Source organism: Sorex fumeus, unplaced genomic scaffold, assembly GCF_029834395.1.
Source record: "Sorex fumeus unplaced genomic scaffold, SorFum_2.1 ptg000272l, whole genome shotgun sequence".
Lineage (NCBI taxonomy): Eukaryota > Metazoa > Chordata > Mammalia > Eulipotyphla > Soricidae > Sorex > Sorex fumeus.
The window spans coordinates 236,095-255,526 of NW_026606329.1; the positions used below are offsets into that span (position 1 = coordinate 236,095).

The following is a 19,432-nucleotide window of genomic DNA, read 5'->3' on the forward strand; positions in this document are numbered from 1 at the left end:
TTGCACAGGGGGCATTGAATAAGGATCTATGGATACATAGAAAACACTATATATAAATATATATTAGCATTATTGAGAATAGAAAGGCCTTTTTTTTTTTGGAGGGGGGGGGAGCGGTGTGATTCAAGTTAGAAAATTCCTTATCGTCAAGACTGGAAACTCGGAAACGTTTTTGTATTGACCTGCCTCGTGAGTCAATACTGCCTCTCTGCCGTACGGGTCGCATCTCACCACAGCCAACTCGGGGCCGAAGGTAAACAGCTCAGATTCGCATGGAACAGCTCTTGTGAAGCACTTTCTCACGGATGCTCGCCCTGTGAAATTACGCTAAACTAGACATACGCGGCCACACAGCAGACAAGCTGCGCGTGGGAAAAAGGCTCACGCTGCCCCGTCCGTCCAGCCTCCGCGGTGCCTTCCGCCTGCAAACCGTTCCGGAACTTCGAAGGGAGAAAACGGGCACCCGTTTCCCATCGAAAAGTCTCCCGACATCATTTCATGGCTTCTACACCAAAGACTGTTTTTTTTTTTCTTTTTTTTTTGTAAATTTAGGGCTGGACGTGGGGACAGACTGAACCGCTGTAAACAAAACAAAACAAAAAAATCTCCATGTGGGTTTTTTCACTGAAGACGGGGTGAAGGCCCCAGAGAGCACTGCTACTGCAGACACAGGAACTCAGCCTTCCAAATACCGCGAAGAAAGGTACTTTGAAGACACAGTTTTTGGAAAGGAGTGGGCTAGTCCCGACAGCACCCTGGACAGCTCCTGGCTGGGCCCCGGTGGGCAGGACCCGCCGGCCTGAGCTTTTCTGAGGCTCCTCTCTGCTCCCCCCGGCCATGGCCAACTGGACGTGCGTGGGGATTGCTGGAAACGACTCGGTTTCTTCCTCTCCCGACTGACCATCCTGTCCAGCCCCCCGCCCGGCCCCCGTCCTATAAACACCCAGTGTGGTGGATGTTTCCATTCCTGCTCCTGATTGGCTGGGAAGCGGCGTGAGCCACTCACTGCCACGACCTCATTCCGCCTCCATCCCCGGCGTCATCGCCCACGTGAGATGGAGACGATGGGACACGCTGCGTGGAGTGTCCTGGCGGTCGGCTCCTCGCGTGGAAGAGCAGCCCGTCTGTGGCACCCGTGATTTCCTTTATTCCGAAAAAGGAAGGGGCGCCTCCCAGGGAACACAGTTCCACGTGTCCTAGCCGCGAGCACTGCGAAGGCTGGCAGACCCTGAGGTCTGCTTTGGCTCAGAAACTCAAGACTGGCTTCCGCCACCCTTGGCCGCCTCCCTGCGCCCGTCTCGGTGACATGGGTGCCCCCCAGCCCTCCCCGCACGGTCCAGCCGGGGCACTGCTACTTAGGAGGGATGACCACCAGAGGTGGTCCTCGCTTTGGCCTCCACATGAGGACCTGGGCGTCGTTGGCATTGGGTTTGACCAGCGCGTTGGGCGGGATGGGCTCCATCCGGCTCAGGATGCGGGGCTGTTCCTGCTGAGTCCTGCCCACCAGCTGGGCCCGCTGGCCCAGGAGCTGAAGAGGGTCCACCTCGATGTCCACCCGCATCCTCCACTTGATGGTCTGGAGGATGATTTTCTCCTTGGTGCTGGTGTTCATGGCCACCAGCCAGGTGGTGAAACTCTGGTCCCTCTTGATCCGCGTCAGCAAGGGCACGTTGCTGTCACTCACGGGTACCGCCCACGTCACGCTGGGGTAAAAGTTGTCATTCATGCTGACAGAGAACCTGGAGATCTTGTTGGTGGGGCCCACCAGGGTCACGGTCTCGGTGGTGTTTCCGTACCACGGGTAGCTCACGCCGTCTGAGTCGCTGATGGCTTTGACACGCCCCTCCCGGAGGTCGGGCAGCTCCCAGCTGGACCTGGCGGGGCGGGAGAGACACACGAGAGAGGGAGAGGCTGAGTGAGTGTCACAGAGGCCGGGAGGGGCCCGTGTCTCCCGCTGGCACCGTCTGTGTGCTGTTCTGAGAGGCTTTCTGGTCAATAAGCTCAGGGCAGGCTCCGGGGAGCCCAACGGAAATGAGAATCAGAAAGCAATCCTTGGGCTGGAGTGATAGCACAGCGGGTAGGGCGTTTGCCTTGCACGTGGCTGACCCGGGTTCGATCCCCGGCATCCCATATGGTCTCCCCAGCACTGCCAGGAATAACTCCTAAGTGCAGAGACAGGAGGAACCCCTGAGCATCGCTGGGTGAGACCCAAAAAGCAAATAAAAAAAAAGGCAATCAAAGAACTGGAAGCAGTACAGAGCCAATAATCCCTGTTTGATCCCTGAACGCAGGGCCAGCAGTGACCCCCCTCAATAAAAAAAAAAGTATTTACTGGTGTAGACGCAATAGTACAATGGGTAAGGTACTTGCCTTGCACATGACTGACCCAGGATGGGTCCCCAGTGCCCCATAAGGTTTCCCTGAGTCCCCACCGGAAGTGATCTCTGAGTACAGAGCCAGGAGTACGCCCTGAGCAACTCTGGGTGTGCACACCCTGTCTCCACCCCCTGCCAAAGAAAACAATTCCAAAATAAAGGAGATAGAACCAGAGTCAGAGTGCGTGGGCTGTCGGGGGCCATGAGGCACGCTTGTTGGGGCGAGGGGTGACCCAAGTGTGATGCGCTCATGAGTGTCGGGGAGGGGGCGCAGGAGGGGACAGACTGCCCAGGGAGTCGCAGTGGGGGGGCACATCTGCCCTCTGACAATGAGGCTTGGCCCCCGCTTCTGGGAACCACCCCGAGGTAGACACCGAACACCTGTCATCAGTGTCTCATGGGCGAATCCCCCCTTGGGCTCTGTTCAGACTGGAAACGGGACAGAAAAGGAGGAAGTGGAACACGTGGACATTCCTTATCTGGGGGGGGTCCTCAGCTGTGTTTGGGGGGCTGGGGCCACACCTGGCAATACTTGGTTCCAGAATCTGAGTACAGTAGAGTGAAGGGCTGCCGGGCTGCTAGTTGGTGGTGCTCAGGACAGATTGGAGGTGCTGGGGCTGATTCTTGGGGTCTTGTGCTTGCCTGGACTGTGTCCCGACTTTGTTCTCTCCCCCCCCCCCAGACCCCCTGTGTCTGCCTTTCACCTACCTTCCTCCCCCACTGCTTTATTTTTCATTTCTGGGCCACATCTGGCGGTGCTCCTGGCTGGCTCAGGGGACCCTATGGGATGCTGGGGACCAAGCCCAGGTTGGCCGCATGCAAGGCAAACACCCTAACCACTGTACTATCATTACGGCCCCACTCGCCACTGCTCTCAACTGCTCCTCCTTCCTCTTCTCTTTCTTCCCTCTTCTCCCTCACAGTGATCCTTCAAAGCTGCAACTTGAGGGCTGTGGTGTGTGAGTGTGTGTGTGTGATCACTGCAGGTGTAGGGGTGCAGGGAGGCAGCGCCATGTCCCCCGCCCCAGAAACCCTCCTCAGAGCTTTTCTGGCCTAAGCATCGGCACTCACCTTCCCGACACAGATAATTAGTCCTGACGGAAGCTTATAAACTAATTATTTCTGGCTCATGTTTACCAAGCCTGTTCGCAGGCCATTTGGACACCTTCCCCCAGACCCCCTCCCCCAGAGAAGAGTTCTGCTCCTGTTTTCCAGAAAACCACACAGAAAGTGATGGTTCTGAGGCTGGAGCGACAGCACAGTGGGGAGGGCGTTGGCCTTGCATGCGGCCGACCCGGGTTCGATCCCCGGCATCCCATAGGGTCCCCTGAGCACTGCCAGGAGTAATTCCTAAGTGCATGAGACAGGAGGAACCTCTGGGCATCACCAGGTGTGACCCAAAAAGCAAAATAAATAAATAAATGAATAAATAAGTGATGGTTTTGTTGATCAGCAGTATTTTTTTGGGGAGGGAGTGTCTCCAGCTCTCCTGTCCCCATGAGGGCCAAGGAGTGGTGGTAGAGAGCACTAGGATATGGCCTGAGGTCTCCCTCCTGGACCCATTCCCCAAGGGCCACGCTCTGAGCTCCAGCCTTGGGTCTGAGGGAGACAGACAGGCAGGCGGGGAAGATGGCCGGGAGTTCAGTGCTGTGCACGTGTGTGCAAACACGGGTGGACACACGCAGACACGGGCATGGGTGATACCTATAACATGTGCAATGCCTGCCTATATGACGGTGCACCCATGCATGGTGCGGACATGTCTGTGTGCACCGGGGCATACGCGTTTGTGTTTTTGTGGCCTGTGGCCCGTGTGATGTGTGTCACCTGCATATTCGTGTGAGATCTATGGAGTCGGAGGGAAAGCGGAAGGCTGGATGTGGCCTGCCGCAGAGCACTGTGAAGAGGACAGATGCTGAGGAAAATTCCCCCTGTTGGTGGGTCAACCAGGCCCAGGGTCAGAGGAGATGCGTGAAGGACCAGCACTATAGCCCAGCACCCCAGGAGAGGGTCTAGGCAGAGAACAAGGCGGGAGACAGGCGGGGACAGCCTCCGAGCAGCGGCTACCTCACATGCTCTGTCTGAGTCTTCCTGAGCCCCCCAGGATGCCCACTCCTCTGGGTCAGCGCCCTCAGCCCTGCCAAGAATGGGCAGAGGCAGCCTGGGGAGTCCACCTGGTGACGGATACAGAGAGGGACACAGGGTCCCCCTGTGGGCAGCATCTGTGGGGGTCACGGGAGGTGAGTGGTCAGGGAGCTCCCTGAGGGTTACCCTAAGGACAGCGGGCGTCGAGGCTGGAGCCAGGGTGAGAAACGGTGACTGACATCAAAAGCAGAGGTGGCCCAGAGAAAAGGCATTCCCCCCAGGGCTGGAATGACAGTACAGCAGGTAGGGCGTTTGTCTTGCATATGGCCGACCCAGCATTCCATATGGTTCCCCCCAACACTGCCAGGAGTAATTCCTGAGTGCAGAGCCAGGAGTAATCCCGGAGCATCACTGGGTGTGACCCAAAAAGAAAAAAAAAGGCATTCCTAGTGTGAGAGGCCACCCTGAAACGAGCGATGGGTCCCGTGGGAACAGGGAGGGGGTCCCCATTTAATCTTAATCTGCTGGATTATGGGCTAGAGTGAACAGAGACCACCGTCTCCGCGCCGTAACCATCGGCTTTCAGCTGCAAATGACATCTGGCACCGACATAGCGTCTGTTTCCAAGAAGCTCAAACTGCCAGTCCTGGGGGACCATGGGGGGGGGGGGTGTGGGCTGTGCGCTGCTCTCAGCAAAATTTCATCCTGAGCTGAGCTGACAGAGAAAGGGTGTATGGTGCGTTTGGATCTGCCGCCCGTCTCTGGGTCTCGGAGTCTCTGTCACCATCGCGAGTCACTGCTGGGACCCATTGGCACATCTGGGCACGGGGCGCACCAGCTCTTCTCCAGGACGCTGGAGAACTCGCTCCATGAGGCTCAGCAGGGTCGCCCGATTCTTCATCCGTGATGGGAAAAGGCTACGGATGGCCCCAGTATCCCCCCTGCCTCACGGTGGCATTCCTCCCTCCCCCCCAAATCGAAGGGGTACCCACGCTGGCCCCACCCTGACTGCTGATGACATGGCAATGAGGATGGTGGCCACAGTGATTAATGACTACAGTGGTGGCGTGATAATGGTGGTGGCTTACAAGTCAATTCCAAATTGCAGATTATAAACTTGCCTTTTTTGGGGGGAGGGTGACACACCCAGTGATGCTCGGAGCTAACTCCTGGCTCTGTGCTTAAGGATCACCCTGGCAGACTCAGGTGACCATATGGGATGCCGGGGACCGAACCCAGGTTGGCAGCATGCAAGGCAAGCTCTCTATCTGCTGTACTACTGTGCCGGCTCCACGAGCCTACTTTTTTTGGGGGGGGATCACACCCGGCAACGCTCAGGGGTTCCTCCTGGCTCTGCACTCAGGAATTACTCCTGGTGGTGCTCGGGGGACCCTATGGGATGCTGGGAATCGAACCCGGGTCGGCCGCGTGCAAGGCAAACGCCCTCCCCGCTGTGCTATCGCTCCAGCCCTCAAGTTCAGTGTTTTTTTTTTTTTTTTGCTTTTTGGGTCACACCCAGCAATGCTCAGGGGTTCCTCCTGGCTCTGCACTCAGGAATTACTCCTGGTGGTGCTCGGGGGACCCTATGGGATGCTGGGAATCGAACCCGGGTCGGCCGCGTGCAAGGCAAACGCCCTCCCCGCTGTGCTATCGCTCCAGCCCTCAAGTTCAGTGTTTTTTTTTTTTTTTTGCTTTTTGGGTCACACCCAGCAATGCTCAGGGGTTCCTCCTGGCTCTGCACTCAGGAATTACTCCTGGCGGTGCTTGGGGGACCCTATGGGATGCCGGGGATTGAACCCGGGTCGGCCGCATGCAAGGCAAACGCCCTACCCACTGTGCTATCGCTCCGGCCCCCAAGTTCAGTGTTTTAACCCAACTCTCCTGTCATCTGGTTGTCGGGAAAGCAGTAAGGGCCCTGGACAGTGGGGCAGAATCGGCCAGTGTGGGGGGCTGGGCGGGGGTGAAGGTAGCAATTCAAGATATAAGTAGACTTCAGCTGAGACCGAGGGCCGAATCTCCAGTGTGGTGCTTGGTGGTAGGGTGGACGGGACCAGCATTGGGCCGCGCGGAAAACCAGAGCGTGAGTGCTCAGCCAGGGTGTTCTGGGAGGCTAAAGCCACCTGGGGTGCAGCCCTGAGCCCTAAGCCCTAACCAGGGTCCCCAGCTAAGCCTCGCCCATGACTGGGGCGCCCAGGCCTGACTGCCCATAATTGGGGTGCCCTGCTCAGAATCGGGGTAGCCACACTGCCCATCGTCAAGCGTCTCTCTGCCTTGCCTCTAATTCAGGGGGGCATCTGCTTCAAGCCGGTGTGGCTCCTGGGGTCGGAACGGGGAGAGAAAGAAACGCTCTGTGCTGGGGGACCGAGCTGGGATCAGCCAGGCAGGTCTGCCCCCCACCCCGGCAGGGGAAGGGTTAACAGACCCAGACGCCCGATCTCAGCCACTTCCCTTCCCGGCTCACCTCTTGCTTGGCTAGTGCAGTTACGCTGATCAGGAAACTGAAGCCATCCAGATGGACAGCAGGAAGCGGGCGGGAATCTGAGACCAAAACCTTAGATGTTGGAGATTGGACCCGGCACGAGTTCCCGGGTCCCAGACCCTGTCCTTGTTACTACACCAGCGAGGTGCCATGCATGGCTGGGGGAATGCAGGGAGGGTGGCCCTCGCCAAGCACCGTGGAAGCAGGGGGCCCTGTTTCTTCTGCACTGGCCTCGGGCCCCCCTGCTAAAGGCTCCCACCCCACGAAAGTCTTGGCCCCCCATGGGCAGGCAGTCTGGGAACGCCACTGGAGGCAGAACCGCAAAGCACAGCGTGTGCTGAGAATCTGGTCACCTCATTTTGCCCTTTTCTTTATTTTAAAAATCTTTTCTTGGGGCTGGAGCACAGCGGGGAGGGCGTTGGCCTTGCACGCGGCCGACCCGGGTTCGATTCCCAGCATCCCATAAGGTCCCCTGAGCACCGCCAGGATTGATTCCTGAGTGCATGAGCCAGGAGGAACCCCTGTGCATCGCCGGGTGTGACCCAAAAAGCAAAACAAAACATTTTTTTTTTGGCTACTTTTTCCTTTTGTTTTTCTATACTTTCTCTTTTTTTTTTTCTCCTTCCACCTCACTTTTTCTTTTCTTTTCTGGGGGAGTGTTTCGGGGCCATACCCAGCAGTGCTCAGGGATCACGCCCATTTCTGCATTCAGGGATCACTCCTGGCAGATGTGGGGGACCCTATGTCGTGCCTTGGGATCAAACCTGTGTTGGCTGTGTGAAAGAAAATGCCAATACCTGCTGTACTATCTCTCTTTTTTCCCCCTTGTTGTAATTCTCATCCTGACCCTCCCCACCTCATTTTTTCTACCTTTAAATCCAACTTATTGATGACCAGGTCAAGCAGAATCCAGGGATCCCGGGCGGATGACATGGACGAAGCAAAGAAAGCAAATCCCCAAACCGATTCCACATGTGCCACAGAATGTGAGGGCCTGAGAGTGGGCGCTGGACTGAGCCCCTTGAACGTTCTGCACACGCTCCCTTCCCCGCTCATCCTGACAGGGTATATCTCCCTGAGAAACAAAACCCCTCGTGAAGACAAAATCCCAGGGATTGAATTGTTCGGGAGGGAAAAAAAAAGAAGGGTTTTAAAACACTCATTCTTGGGGTTGGAGCAATAGCACAGCGGGTCGGGCGTTTGCCTTGCACGCGGATGACCCGAGTTCGATTCCCAGCATCCCATATGGTCCCCCGGGCACCGCCAGGGGTAATTCCTGAGTGCATGAGCCAGGAGGAACCCCTGTGCATTGTCGGGTGTGACCCAAGAAGCAAAAAAAAAAAAAAAAACCAACAAAAAAAAACACTCATTCCTGGGGGCAGCAGTTGTGTCCAGTGGCTTTCCCCAGGACCCTGGACAGCTCCCCCAGAAGCCTCTTGGCTGTTCTTTCTCCTTCCACCCGTTCTTTCTGTGTGGGGGGTGTTGGGGGGGAAGGGCTCCCCATCAGTGTCAGCAGCCCCAGAGCCTGGGCAGACACCAGCAATTCTCAAAACAATCTGTTTTTTTTTCTTTTTGGGTCACACCTGGTGATCGATCCACAGGGGCTACTCCTGGCTCTGCATTCAGGAATTACCCCTGGTGGTGCTCAGGGGACCGTATGGGATGCTGGGAATCGAACCCGGGTCGGCCGCGTGCCAGGCAAATGCCTCCCCGTTGTGCTATCACTCCAGCCCCTCTCAAACCAATCTGGCTGATGACTGGACTGTAAGGGTCCGAGAAAGTGGTGCTGTGTCTCCCCCTGCCCTCCCCAAGCCCACACTGCCTCTCTCCTTCTGAGCCCCCAAATGATCACGTCTGCCAAATCCCACCGGAGATTCGTGGGTGAGGCCAGGGCAGAAGGGGTGTCTGAGGCCACAAGGAGCAACTTGTCCTCAGGCAGCATGTTCTGGATGGTGGCGCATTCGGGAAGCTGCCATGGGTGGTCTTTCTGCAGGGTGGCCGAGAGCACAGAGAACCAGCCTCAGCCACGGACCCAAGAGGACCCCAAACCGTCACCATGCCTGGGGCCCCCTCCATATTCCCACGCGGAGAGACAACTCGCTCTTTTTGGCAAAGGCACTTGCCAAGACGGGCTACTTGTTTGCGAAGAAGTTTGAGCCCAGGAAACAAAAAACAAAATCCCACCTCGAAAGACCCTCCCAAGGGGGGCTGGAGTGATAGCACAGCGGGTAGAGCGTTTGCCTTGCACATGGCCGACCTGGGTTCGATTCCCAGCATCCCATAGAGTCCTCTGAGCACCGCCAGGGGTAATTCCTGAGTGCAGAGCCAGGAGTAACCCCTGTGCATCGCCGGGTGTGACCCAAAAAGCAAAAAAAAAAAAAAGACTCTCCCAATGGCTGGAGGGATAGTACAGTGGGGAGGGCATTTGCCTTGCATGTGGCCGACCTGGGTTCGATTCCCAGCATCCCATATGGTCCCCCCAGCACTGCCAGAAGTAACTCGTGAGTATAAAGCTAGGAGTAATCCTTGTACATCTCTGGGTGTGACCCAAAAAGCACTGTAGCACTGTCCTCCCATTGTTCATCGATTTGTTCGAGCGGGCCCAGTAACGTCTCCATTGTGAGACTTGTTGTTACTGTGTTTGGCATATTGAATATGTCACGGGGAGCTTGCCAGGCTCCTCACCAGGTCCCCTTGGAGGGTGGCGGGTTGAGTTTCCCTCCCCACCCCGAGCAGAGCCCCGGCAGCTGAAGACCTCCGGGACCCAGCTACAGCCATGCCGAGACCACTCTCCACACACTAGGACGGGCCTCACGCATGAAGGAACCAGCAGAGGAACCCAGGTGTGAGGGAACCGGGGCTGAGATCCCCAAGCCTGCTTGGTTCGGGACTTTCACCCAGATCCCCCATCTTCCAGTAGCTAGACAGTTACACCCACCGACTGCCGTGTAAACCCATCAACGGCCAAGATCCAGAAACTATAAAACCAAGCTCCGGGAAGCATGTGGACATGCTTCTTGTCTAGTTGTCACTCTCAGAGAACCCAGCAGGCGACCCAAAAAGAAAAAAAAAAAAAAGAAAGACCTCCGAAGACTTCTAAACCATGACTGAGGCAAAGAAAGAGGACGAGGGTGACCGCCAACGGGTGCAGGCTGGGTCCTGTTGGACCCAGAGCCAACGCCTGCAGAGATTCACAGGCGTGCTTGGTGGGCGACAGAGCCCACCCGGATGGCCCCATCAAGAGCCTTGTGTGCAGACCCGGCTGGTGTGCCTGATGGCATGAGCAGGGCCACAAGACGGGCCCAGATTCTGGGCTCAGGGGGACGCTGGCTGTTGCTGAGGGTCTGCGGGTCAGGGAGGTGCAGAGCAGCTGTGTCTGGGATCCTGCCCGAGAACTGAAGGCTCCCTCGGGAACGCGCACCCCTGCGAGAACGCGCACCCAGTGGGAAGACGCCCACCCGCAAGAAGAGCACCCCGCGGGAACGCGCACCCCCGCGGGAACGCGCACCCCCGCGGGAACGCGCACTCTTACCCTTGAATACCTATCTGCATCCGCAGCTCCTGCTGTAATACTGACCAGTGGGGCGAGGCATCCCTGAGGAAGCCGGCCCTTCAGCCTGGAAACAGTCACCCAGAGTGGCGTCACGGCTCCAAGTTCAATGCAACTTTGTAATTGGGCCTGGCCGAGCTCAGCCTTGACCTGGCCCCCTGCAGGGAGCCACCCCAGGGCCTGCCTCCTGCCTCTGCTTCCATCAGCAGCTACCCCAGGGGCAGGGCCGACACCCTGGAGCCCTGGCTTTGCTATTGGGATGGGAGATTCCAGCAGAGTTTTCTAGAAAAGTCCACAGGAGGTCAGGGTATAATGAGAGACCCTCTGAGATCTCCCTCTCGGGCTGGCTGCACCCCTGGGCATTGAGGGCAGAGCAGAGGATGCAGAATTAGTCTCACTTCCTGCCCCTCCTTCTTCATGCCCCTGTGGGCAGCGGGCCCCATGTCCACTTCTCTGATCCCCTGGGGGCAGGACAGGCATCGCCTTGGTGTCCGTGAGAAGCCGAGGACTGGGAAGGTCTCGATCAGCACGTGGCTGAGGACCCGCGCCCGAAGTGGCAGCTTCTTACTCTGGGGGCAGGAAGGGACTTCGACCTGGGGTCCAACTTTTACAATTCCTGTCCAACGTGAGGCCGTCGGTGGACGTTTGAAATCAGTTCTCAAACACTGGGGTGACTTAAAATCGTCGCGGGGCATGCGGCCGTGACTCTACAGGCCTGGGAGGGACGAGGTCTGGGGTTCAATTCCTGGCACCGTTTGAAGATCCTGCACCCCACCCCAAGGTCACAGACACCCCCAGAGCCGGCATCCTCCCCACTCAGCCTCCCTGACTCCCCTTCTCTACCTCTAACGGCGAGTCCCTCTGGGGTCCGCCCAGCCTCACTCGGGCCCCCGCTGGACCTGCAGGGAGCTCGCGCTGTGGCTAAAACCCGCTAATCCCGCGATGGTGGAGATTAGCGTGCAGAGAGCCGCCCCTCAAGGGCACGCAGTCTGGGAAGGTGTCCTCTGTGTTCCAGCTCGGGGGGACCACCGGACACTCCTGGGACGGGTGATGAGAATGGGGCAATTACCAATTGGGGGGAATTGTGGTTGGGGGGGCACCTCCGTGCTTTGGCCATGTGGGCAGTGGGGATCTGGAGGGCAGCCTTCTGTGGGGGGGGCGAGGGCTCTGGTCATCCCTGAGAGTGGTCAGAGGCTCTGCCCAGGAGCCTTCGAGACTGGATGTTTCTAGTGCAAGAGTTTGGGGCGGGGGGAGGCGGGGTGCCTCTTATTTAACTGGAAAGTCTGATGACTGATTTTGGGGGTCACAGCCAGCAGAGCCAGGGGACCCCTGGCTCAGGTCTGAGTCACTTCTGGGGATGGAACCTGGGCCCCTGGGGTACAAACACCCACCCCCAGTCCCCGGAGTCTTCTCCCCAGCCCAATAACGCTCATGGCTGGTTTGTCTGTGACGCTTCCTGCCTTGCCAGGCAGGTGCCCTCCCCGGGGCCCAGGAAAGGCCAGCTTTAAGGAGGGCCACGACTCGCCACGAGGAGGCTGGTGGGGAAGTCGACTCATTGGTTTATTTCTATCAAATATTTATTGAACATCTGCTCGGGCTGCGCCGCCGTTCACGCGAGCAGAGTGAAAGGGCCATCCGACACCGCGGTGCCTTGCAACCCTGTGGGCAGGGCGGACGCTGGGCAAACATGCCACGGCTTGGGACGGGCCGCAGTGGGCAGCTGAGTGGGGAGGAGGGGGAACATTTAGGACAGCAGCAGTCCAGGGGAAAGTCTGTGTGTGTGTGTGTGTGTGTGTGTGTGTGGGTGGAGGGGTCAGTTCCTCTGCAGGAAGGGCAGTGGCGGCTATGGCCAAGATGCTTAGGGTGATCACGGCCACGGGGTGCAGGCAGCAGAGGGCACCGATGTCTTTCAGGGTGACGCTCTGCTTCCAAGACTGCTGGGCAAGGTGGCAAGGGTGAAGCCATGCCAGACAGAGGCTGAGGGCTGGCAGCACCCTGAGGGTTTGCAGAGGGGGTGGATACAGCAGGGGTCGCGGGGTGTGTGACACATCGTCTAGGAGATAATACAGGGGGTTTCCGGCACATGTGATGGGGGGGAGCAAATCAGGGGAATCCGGCCACTGGCCTGGACACTCCATGCTGGCCTGTCTTTCAAAACACCCTGGTTCTGGGCCCGGAGTCATAGTACAGCGGGGACGCGGTTGCCTTGCACGCAGGCTGACCCGGGTTCGATCCCCGGCATTCCCACTTGGTTCTGAGCACCACCACGAGTGGTCCCTGAGTGCAGAGCCAGGAGTAAGCCCTGAGCACAGCCTGGTGTGACCCCCCCCCCAAACAAAACCAAACCACAGAATACCCTGCTCCGAGCTGACTCAGGGTCCCTCTTTTTTGCACCAGAACCCGAGGCATGAGGCAGAGGACTCCCCTGTAGCTGGTTACAAAGGGTGGGCTTTGGGGCTGGAGAGACAGCACAGCGGGGAGGGCGTTTGCCTTGCACGCGGCCGACCCGGGTTCAATTCCCAGCATCCCACTGGGTCCTCTGAGCACCTCCAGGAGTGACTCCTGAATGCAGAGCCAAGAGAATCCCCTATGCATCGCCGGTTGTGACCCAAAAATTAAAAAAAAAAACACACCAAAGTACAACAAGAGGTGGGCTTGTGCCTCGTCCCTTCCAGGTCTGCGGGTCAGTCTCTGAGTCTCTCACACCTTCTCGTTCCCCACCCGACCCCCACGGTTCCGGAGCTCTTCCTATTCTCTGGGAACTGCATCTTCTTCTTCCCTTTTCGCAGGGAACTGCACCTGGTCCTCCCTGAAGCACCTGCTGTTACTCCCTTCACTGAATCCGTCCTCCCACTCCCCACCCCCCATGCCAGGGTGCTCTGGTGCATGGGCCCTCTCACCCCACGTACACAGAAGTAGCAGCTACCAGCTACCCTTGTTTTCCAAATAGTGCCCAGACAGGCTGGCAAGTCTTGCCAACCGAAGCCGGCAAGAAGGTTTGTCTGCAGCAAGAGGGTTCTAGAGAGCCTTGCAGGGGGCGGCGGGGAGGAGGGAGAAGGGGATGTGGCGGGTACTTCCGAGGCCCAGTCAGACTCCTTTCAGAAAGGCGGGAAATTTGAACCATAAAAACTCACTTACTTTTTTTTTTTTGCTTTTTGGGTCACACCCAGCGATGCTCAGGGGTTACTCCTGGCTCATGCACTCAGGAATCACTCCTGGCGGTGCTCGGGGGACCATATGGGATGCTGGGGCTCAAACCTGTGTTGGTCATGTTGGCTGCATGCAAGGCAAACGCCCTCCCCGCTGTGCTATCGCTCCAGCCCCAAAAGCTCACCTTTTAAGGTTGGTAAGCTCCCTTTCTGGGGTTGTGGTTAAGTGCTCAGGGCCTCCTCCGGGCTCAGTGTGCAGTGATCGTTCCTGCTGGTGCTTGGGAACCATAAGGGATGCCGGGGATCGAACCCGTCAGTGGCATGCAAGGCAAGTGTCCCTGCCGCTATATTATCTCTCTGGTCCCTCAACTCAGTTTTTTTTTTCTTTTTGGGTCACACTGAGCGATGCACGGGGGTTCCCTCTGGCTCATGCACTCAGGAATTACTCCTGGCGGTGTTTGGGGGACCCTATGGGATGCTGGGAATCGAACCCAGGTCGGCCGCGTGCAAGGCAAACGCCCTCCCCGCTGTGCTGTCGCTCCAGTCCCTCAACTCAGTTTTGAGGCCTCTTTTTTTTTTTTTTTTGCTTTTTGGGTCACACCCGGCAATGCACAGGGGGTTACTCCTGGCTCTGCACTCAGGAGTTACTCCTGGCGGTGCTCAGGGGACCATATGGGATGCTGGGAATTGAACCCAGGTTGCCTGCGTGCAAGGCAAACGCCCTACCCACTGTGCTATTGATCCAGCCCCCCACATGGGATGCTGGGAATCGAACCCAGGTCGGCCGCGTGCAAGGCAAACACCCTTCCCGCTGTGCTATCGCTCCGGCCCCTCAACTCAGTTTTGAAGCCTCTCAACCATCAGAGATTTCGGACTGTCTTGGCGCTCATCTGCTCTCTACGCAAACGCATCCCCACTGTGCCAGGCGCCAGATAATGAGGGGTCACTTCCTGGCAGGGTGCGGGTCAGAGGTGCCCTGGGCGTTTGTCCCACTGCCCTGTCTGGTTCCAGCGGGGTGTGCAGCCAACAGGAGTCTGGAGCCTCTGGCCTGAGATGATCCCAGGCGCTGGAGTGCGGGCTTCGCACGTGGGAGCCCAGCACGACCTGCTCCCCTGGCTATGGCCACCCCGGAGCACTGAGCTGGGAGTATCCCCACGTGCTGCTGTGGCTGTGACCCCAAAACAAACTAAAGCGGATGCCTGCATCAGCGTTCGCCCCCGAAATAGGCTCCATGAAATCCGGTTCAACCCCAAGCAACAATTGCGAGGTCGACTTTGTAATCACAGGCTTGGTGGCTTCTCGGGGGCTATTTTTGCGACCTGGCTTTAACCACAGGAAAACCGAGGATCTTAAAAGTACCGAAAGTAGCAGTTTGACGGAGGCCTGATCCCTCTCCCCACCCTACACACACACACACACACACACACACACACACACACACACACACACTGCCCCCAAGAGATTAGATCCGATTCCATGTGAGCCACGGTCTCGGCGTGTTGAGATCTCGGGTGGGTTTCTCCCGTTCCCACCCGTTTCCGACCACCCTGGGACGCCTTCTGCGTCGACAGGAACCAGCCTCCTGTCCCTGGTCCCCTGGGCTGCAGAGATGTCCCGCTGCCAGCCCGGCTGCCCAGGGCCAGGCTGGGCAAAACTGAGGGATGGCCCCCCGGGGCCCGGCTGGTGGGGGGGACTTTCTCTGACTTGACTGCAAATTACAGGTTTCTAAATAAACCCCAAGGAGAGACCGTTAGGGTGTGTCTGCTTTAAAGCGGCATGACTCACCCCGAAGGCCAAGGTCTCGGTCCCCTCGCACCCAGGTGCCCGCAGGAGCCAGGCTGAGCGCGCATGGCAGGAAGAGGGGAGGGAGGGTGGCGCCCAGCGGCTCCGCGGGCCCCAGGGAGCTTAGCTGGCAGCAGATCTTCGGTTTCCAGCCAAAAGTTCAAACTCTTTGGGTCGGGGGTGGGGGAGGCGACAGAGGCTTGTCAAAATTCCTTTCAGCGACTGTGACTCCCTCACTTCCAAGCTCTGCGTGCAATTTAAAAGGGGAAGGAAAAAAAAAAAAGACAAAACCCACCAGCTGCCTGGAGGAAGCGGGTTTGCCCCTTGGCGATGCCAACTCCTCCACCCCAAATCCATATGCAACAGGGGAACGCGGCGGGGAGGGTGGAGCGCCCTGAGTCTCCAATTAATGAATGAAAGGGGGTGGGCTTCCAGCAAAGGGTCTCCCCAGAGGGCGCGGGCGCATCCCAGATGCTCCCCTGGACCGGCCCGGAGGATGTAGGCCCCAGACCTTCCAGCCTCGCCAAGCCAGCCAGATCGGCGTCCGTTCCGGGAAGCGGCACTTGGGGCCAGCGGGGTGCCGGCGGCTGGCAGGTGCCCCCCAGCCCCCCGCGTCGCGCGCGCACCGAGCGCCGCGCCGCTGCTGGAAGAAGTTGGAGAGCTCCCGGCTGGCGCGCGGGGCCGCCAATCCCTTCCGAGGGGTGCCCCAGGGGTGCCCGGCGCCGCGCCCGGGAAAGTTTGGGGGCAGAGACCCGCGGCCACCGGACGCCCGAGCTGCCCGCCGGGGTCCCCGCCCCGCGCGCCGCGCCGCGCCCGCCGCAGACCGCGCGCGCGGGCCGGGCCGCGCCCGCCGCCCGCGCCCCGACTCGGCCCCGTGGCCGGCCTTGCTGGCCTCGGAGTCCAGGGTTCGAAGCCCCCGTGGGAGGGACCGCGGGCGGCAGCCGCGGCCGGGGAGGCTGCCAAGGCCCGCAGCGGGGTTCTCCAAAGGACGCGCGCGCGGCACAGCCCCTGCGCCCCGTCTCTCTCGCTCGGTCTGTCTGTCTCTCTACAGGTCCCCCCCAAAACTCCTCTCGGGGCCGCACAGATGCGCCCCGAAACCCCCCTCCCCGCGGCCCCGCGCGCGCCCTGCCCGGGGTCCACCTCTCCAAAGCCGCCGGGTCGCGCGCGGTGCCCGCCGCTCGGCTGGGAACAAAAGCGCCCGCGGGGCGCGTGTGTGCGCGCGTGTGTGCGGGGCGCGCGTGTGCGGGGCGCGCGTGTGCGGGGCGCGCGTGTGCGGGGCGCGCGTGTGCGGGGCGCGCGTGTGCGGGGTTGCGCGCGTGCGGGGCGCTCGCTTACATGCCCAGGTCGCTGTAGGTGTTGAAGAACTCCATCTGGTTGCACGCCTGGATCCAGCCCACCACCCAGGTCTCGTGGCGGGGGATCGGGGGCATGGCCACGCGCGCCGACGCCTTGAAGTAGGGGGTCTTGTAGCGCAGGACGATGGGCGACGTCTCCTCGATGCGCGTGGGGCACTGGTCGATGGTGGCGCACACGTCGTGGACCACGATGTTCTCGCGCCGGACGCGCGCCTTGCAGGTGATGCTCTGGACGCAGCCCATGGCGCGGCGCGGCGGGGGGCGGCCGGGGGGCGCCCGTCACGCCCGCTCCGGGCCCGGCTCAGCGCGCGCCGCCGCCGGGCATCCCCCGGGGGTCCCCGCGGCCCCGACGCCCGCGCGCGCCCGCCCGCCCCCCGCGTGCGCTGCTAGGCGGCGGCGGTGGGCGCCCCCGGCGGCTCGGGCGCGGCCCCCCCGCGGCCCCGCGCCCCCCGCCCCGCGCCCGGGCGGCGGCGGCATGAAGCCGGGTGCGAGCGCCCGCGCCCCGCGCCGCCCCGCGCGCCCCCCGCGCCCCCCGAGCGCCCGGCTGCCCGCTCGGCCGGGCCGGGAGCGCAGGCGGCGGCGGCGGCGGCGACCGGCCCCGCGCCGCTAGATTGTCCCTCGCCGGCTGCCGTTGGCGGGTGGGGGGCGGAGGGCGGGGCGGAGGGCGGGCGGCCGGCGGGCGGGGGGCGTTTAAAGGGCCCCGGACGCGCCGGGTGGGGCCCCGGCACGTGGGGCGCGCGGGGCGCGGCGGCCCCGGGGTCGCCGCTGCTCCTGCTGGCCGGAACCTGGGCCGGGCCGGGACCCCCCTCCCGACCCCCGATCGCCCCTTCCCCCAAGCTGCTTCGCCTGGCACAGCCTTTCCGTGCCCCCCGGTGCAGAGGGAGCTGCACCCCCCACCCCCCACCCCCGGCGCGCTCTCTGCACCCCAATACCCAGCACCCAAAGGCCAAGGGTTTGGCCGAGCTGTTGAGCAAAATCTTGGAAACGCGGCCCCTGGGGCGATCGGGGCTGCGCAGAGCCAAGGCCGGGCGCTTCCAGAGTCCAGCGACCCCCCTGCGCCCACCAGGGAGAGCCCTCACCGCCTTCTCTTTGTCTGTTTCGTTTGGGAGGGGTCCCACCCGGCGATGCTCAGGGCTCACTCCTGGCTCTGCACTCAGGGATCACTGCTGCGGTGCTCCGGGGACGAACTCGGGTCGGTGCTCTGCTACCCCTCGGGCCCAGCCCACCCACAGCCTTCTTCAGGGTGCTTCTGCCTGCCACCTGCTCCAGGCGGGGCCTGAGGACCTTTGGGGTCACTGATGCAGGCCCTGGCCGCAGAGGTTGCTTGTTCCCACAGTAAGCCACCAGGCTGGAGTGATAGCACAGCAGGGAGGGCTTTTGCCTCGCATGTAGCTGATTGGGGATCAATCCCTGACACCCCATAAGCTCCCCCCGAGCACCGCAGGAGTGATTCCTGACTGCAGAGCCAGGAGTCAGCCCTGAGCATCACTGGGTGTGACCCAAAAAGGAAAAAAACAAACAAAAAACACCAAATAAAAAATGAACCGGAGTGATAGTACAGCAGAGAGGGCGTTGGCCTTGCAACCGGCTGACCCGGGTTCGATCCCCGGCATCCCATAAGGTCCCCCGAGCACCGCCAGGAGTGATCCCTGAGTGCAGAGCCAGGGGTAACTAACCCCCTGAACATCGTCGGGTGTGACCCCAAAATGTCCCCAAAACACGGTGAGCCATGGACCCCTGAAGCAAGCCTGGAACTTGAGGGCCATTTTTGTGTGTGCCTGACCAGGGCCTGCTTGGGGCACACAGTGAGTGGGGGAGTGGACGAAACACAACACAAAGCCCCCTCCCAGCCCCCCCCCCCCCAGAGTCCAGTGGAAGCGTTCCCTGCAGAGTGGACCCTCAGTGGGACCCTTACTCTGTGTTGTGGTCTAAGGTGCCCACCAGATGTTTATTTAGCAAATGCTGGCCATGTGCCTGTCCCCTTGTGCTGCTCAGGCCTCCCCTCTAGCTAGGGAACTTTCTTTTTTTTTTTTTTTGCTTTTTGGGTCACACTCGGCAATGGGGTTCGGGAACTTTTGCTGGGTCCTGTGCCGGTGTGTGAAGGCGCCTCGCCTGGCACTGAGGACAGTCGGGAAGCGGCGCGAGAGACTCGGGTGGGATCCAGGAGCGCTCGTCCTCCTCGTTCCTACCTTCCCGACGCCCCGGTTCACTGTGGGGTTCTCAGAGAAGCGTCTTTGCTTTTGACGAGCTGTCCTCCCATCTTCCCCGCGAGCTCCGCAGTACCACCCCCATCCTTTCATTTAGCAGTGACTCGCCCGCCGCCTGGCAGGAGGCCAGTCCCCCACGGACAGGTTGTTAATAACTGGGAGTCAGACAGGCCGCAGTGTCTGTCGGTGCGTGTCCCCACCTGGGGGCCGCGAGAGGAAAAAGGCTGAGGGGCGGATGTTCTGGCTTCTCTTTCGTGTGCGGTGCGGTAGACCGATCGGGGTTTCCAGCCCCGGCTCCGCCCGAGCAGTGCCAGCGAAGACCCAAATGCACCGTGGCAGAGTTCACCTGGCCAGAGAACGGAGGGCAGGTGGAGAAGCCACCCAGGGCCAGTGCAAAGCGCAGAGGTCAGAAGCGAGACAGCGTTTTCAGAAACTGTTTTCAGGCGATGA

General features: G+C 60.2%; 1 protein-coding gene across 1 annotated transcript; it reads right to left on the reverse strand.

The window, feature by feature from the left end:
- Positions 1–1,326: 1,326 nt before the first annotated feature.
- FAM78B (family with sequence similarity 78 member B) lies at positions 1,327–17,116 on the reverse strand. Its single transcript, XM_056109498.1, has 2 exons — positions 16,756–17,116; positions 1,327–1,874 (listed from the first exon to the last, which is right to left on the reverse strand). The coding sequence occupies exons 1-2, from the start codon at positions 17,016–17,018 to the stop codon at positions 1,352–1,354; spliced, it is 786 nt and encodes a 261-aa protein (XP_055965473.1). The 5' UTR covers positions 17,019–17,116; the 3' UTR covers positions 1,327–1,351.
- Positions 17,117–19,432: the final 2,316 nt, after the last annotated feature.

What these genes read in the sequence shown, in the direction of transcription:
- FAM78B (XM_056109498.1), bottom strand. Translation starts at nt 17,018, where the DNA reads ATGGGCTGCGTCCAGAGCATCACCTGCAAGGCGCGCGTCCGGCGCGAG. An exon ending in ACCTACAGCGACCTGGGCAT is followed by an intron (nt 1,875 to 16,755) that starts GTAAGCGAGCGC and finishes CCGCCCCGCCAG; the next exon opens with GTCCAGCTGGGAGCTGCCCG.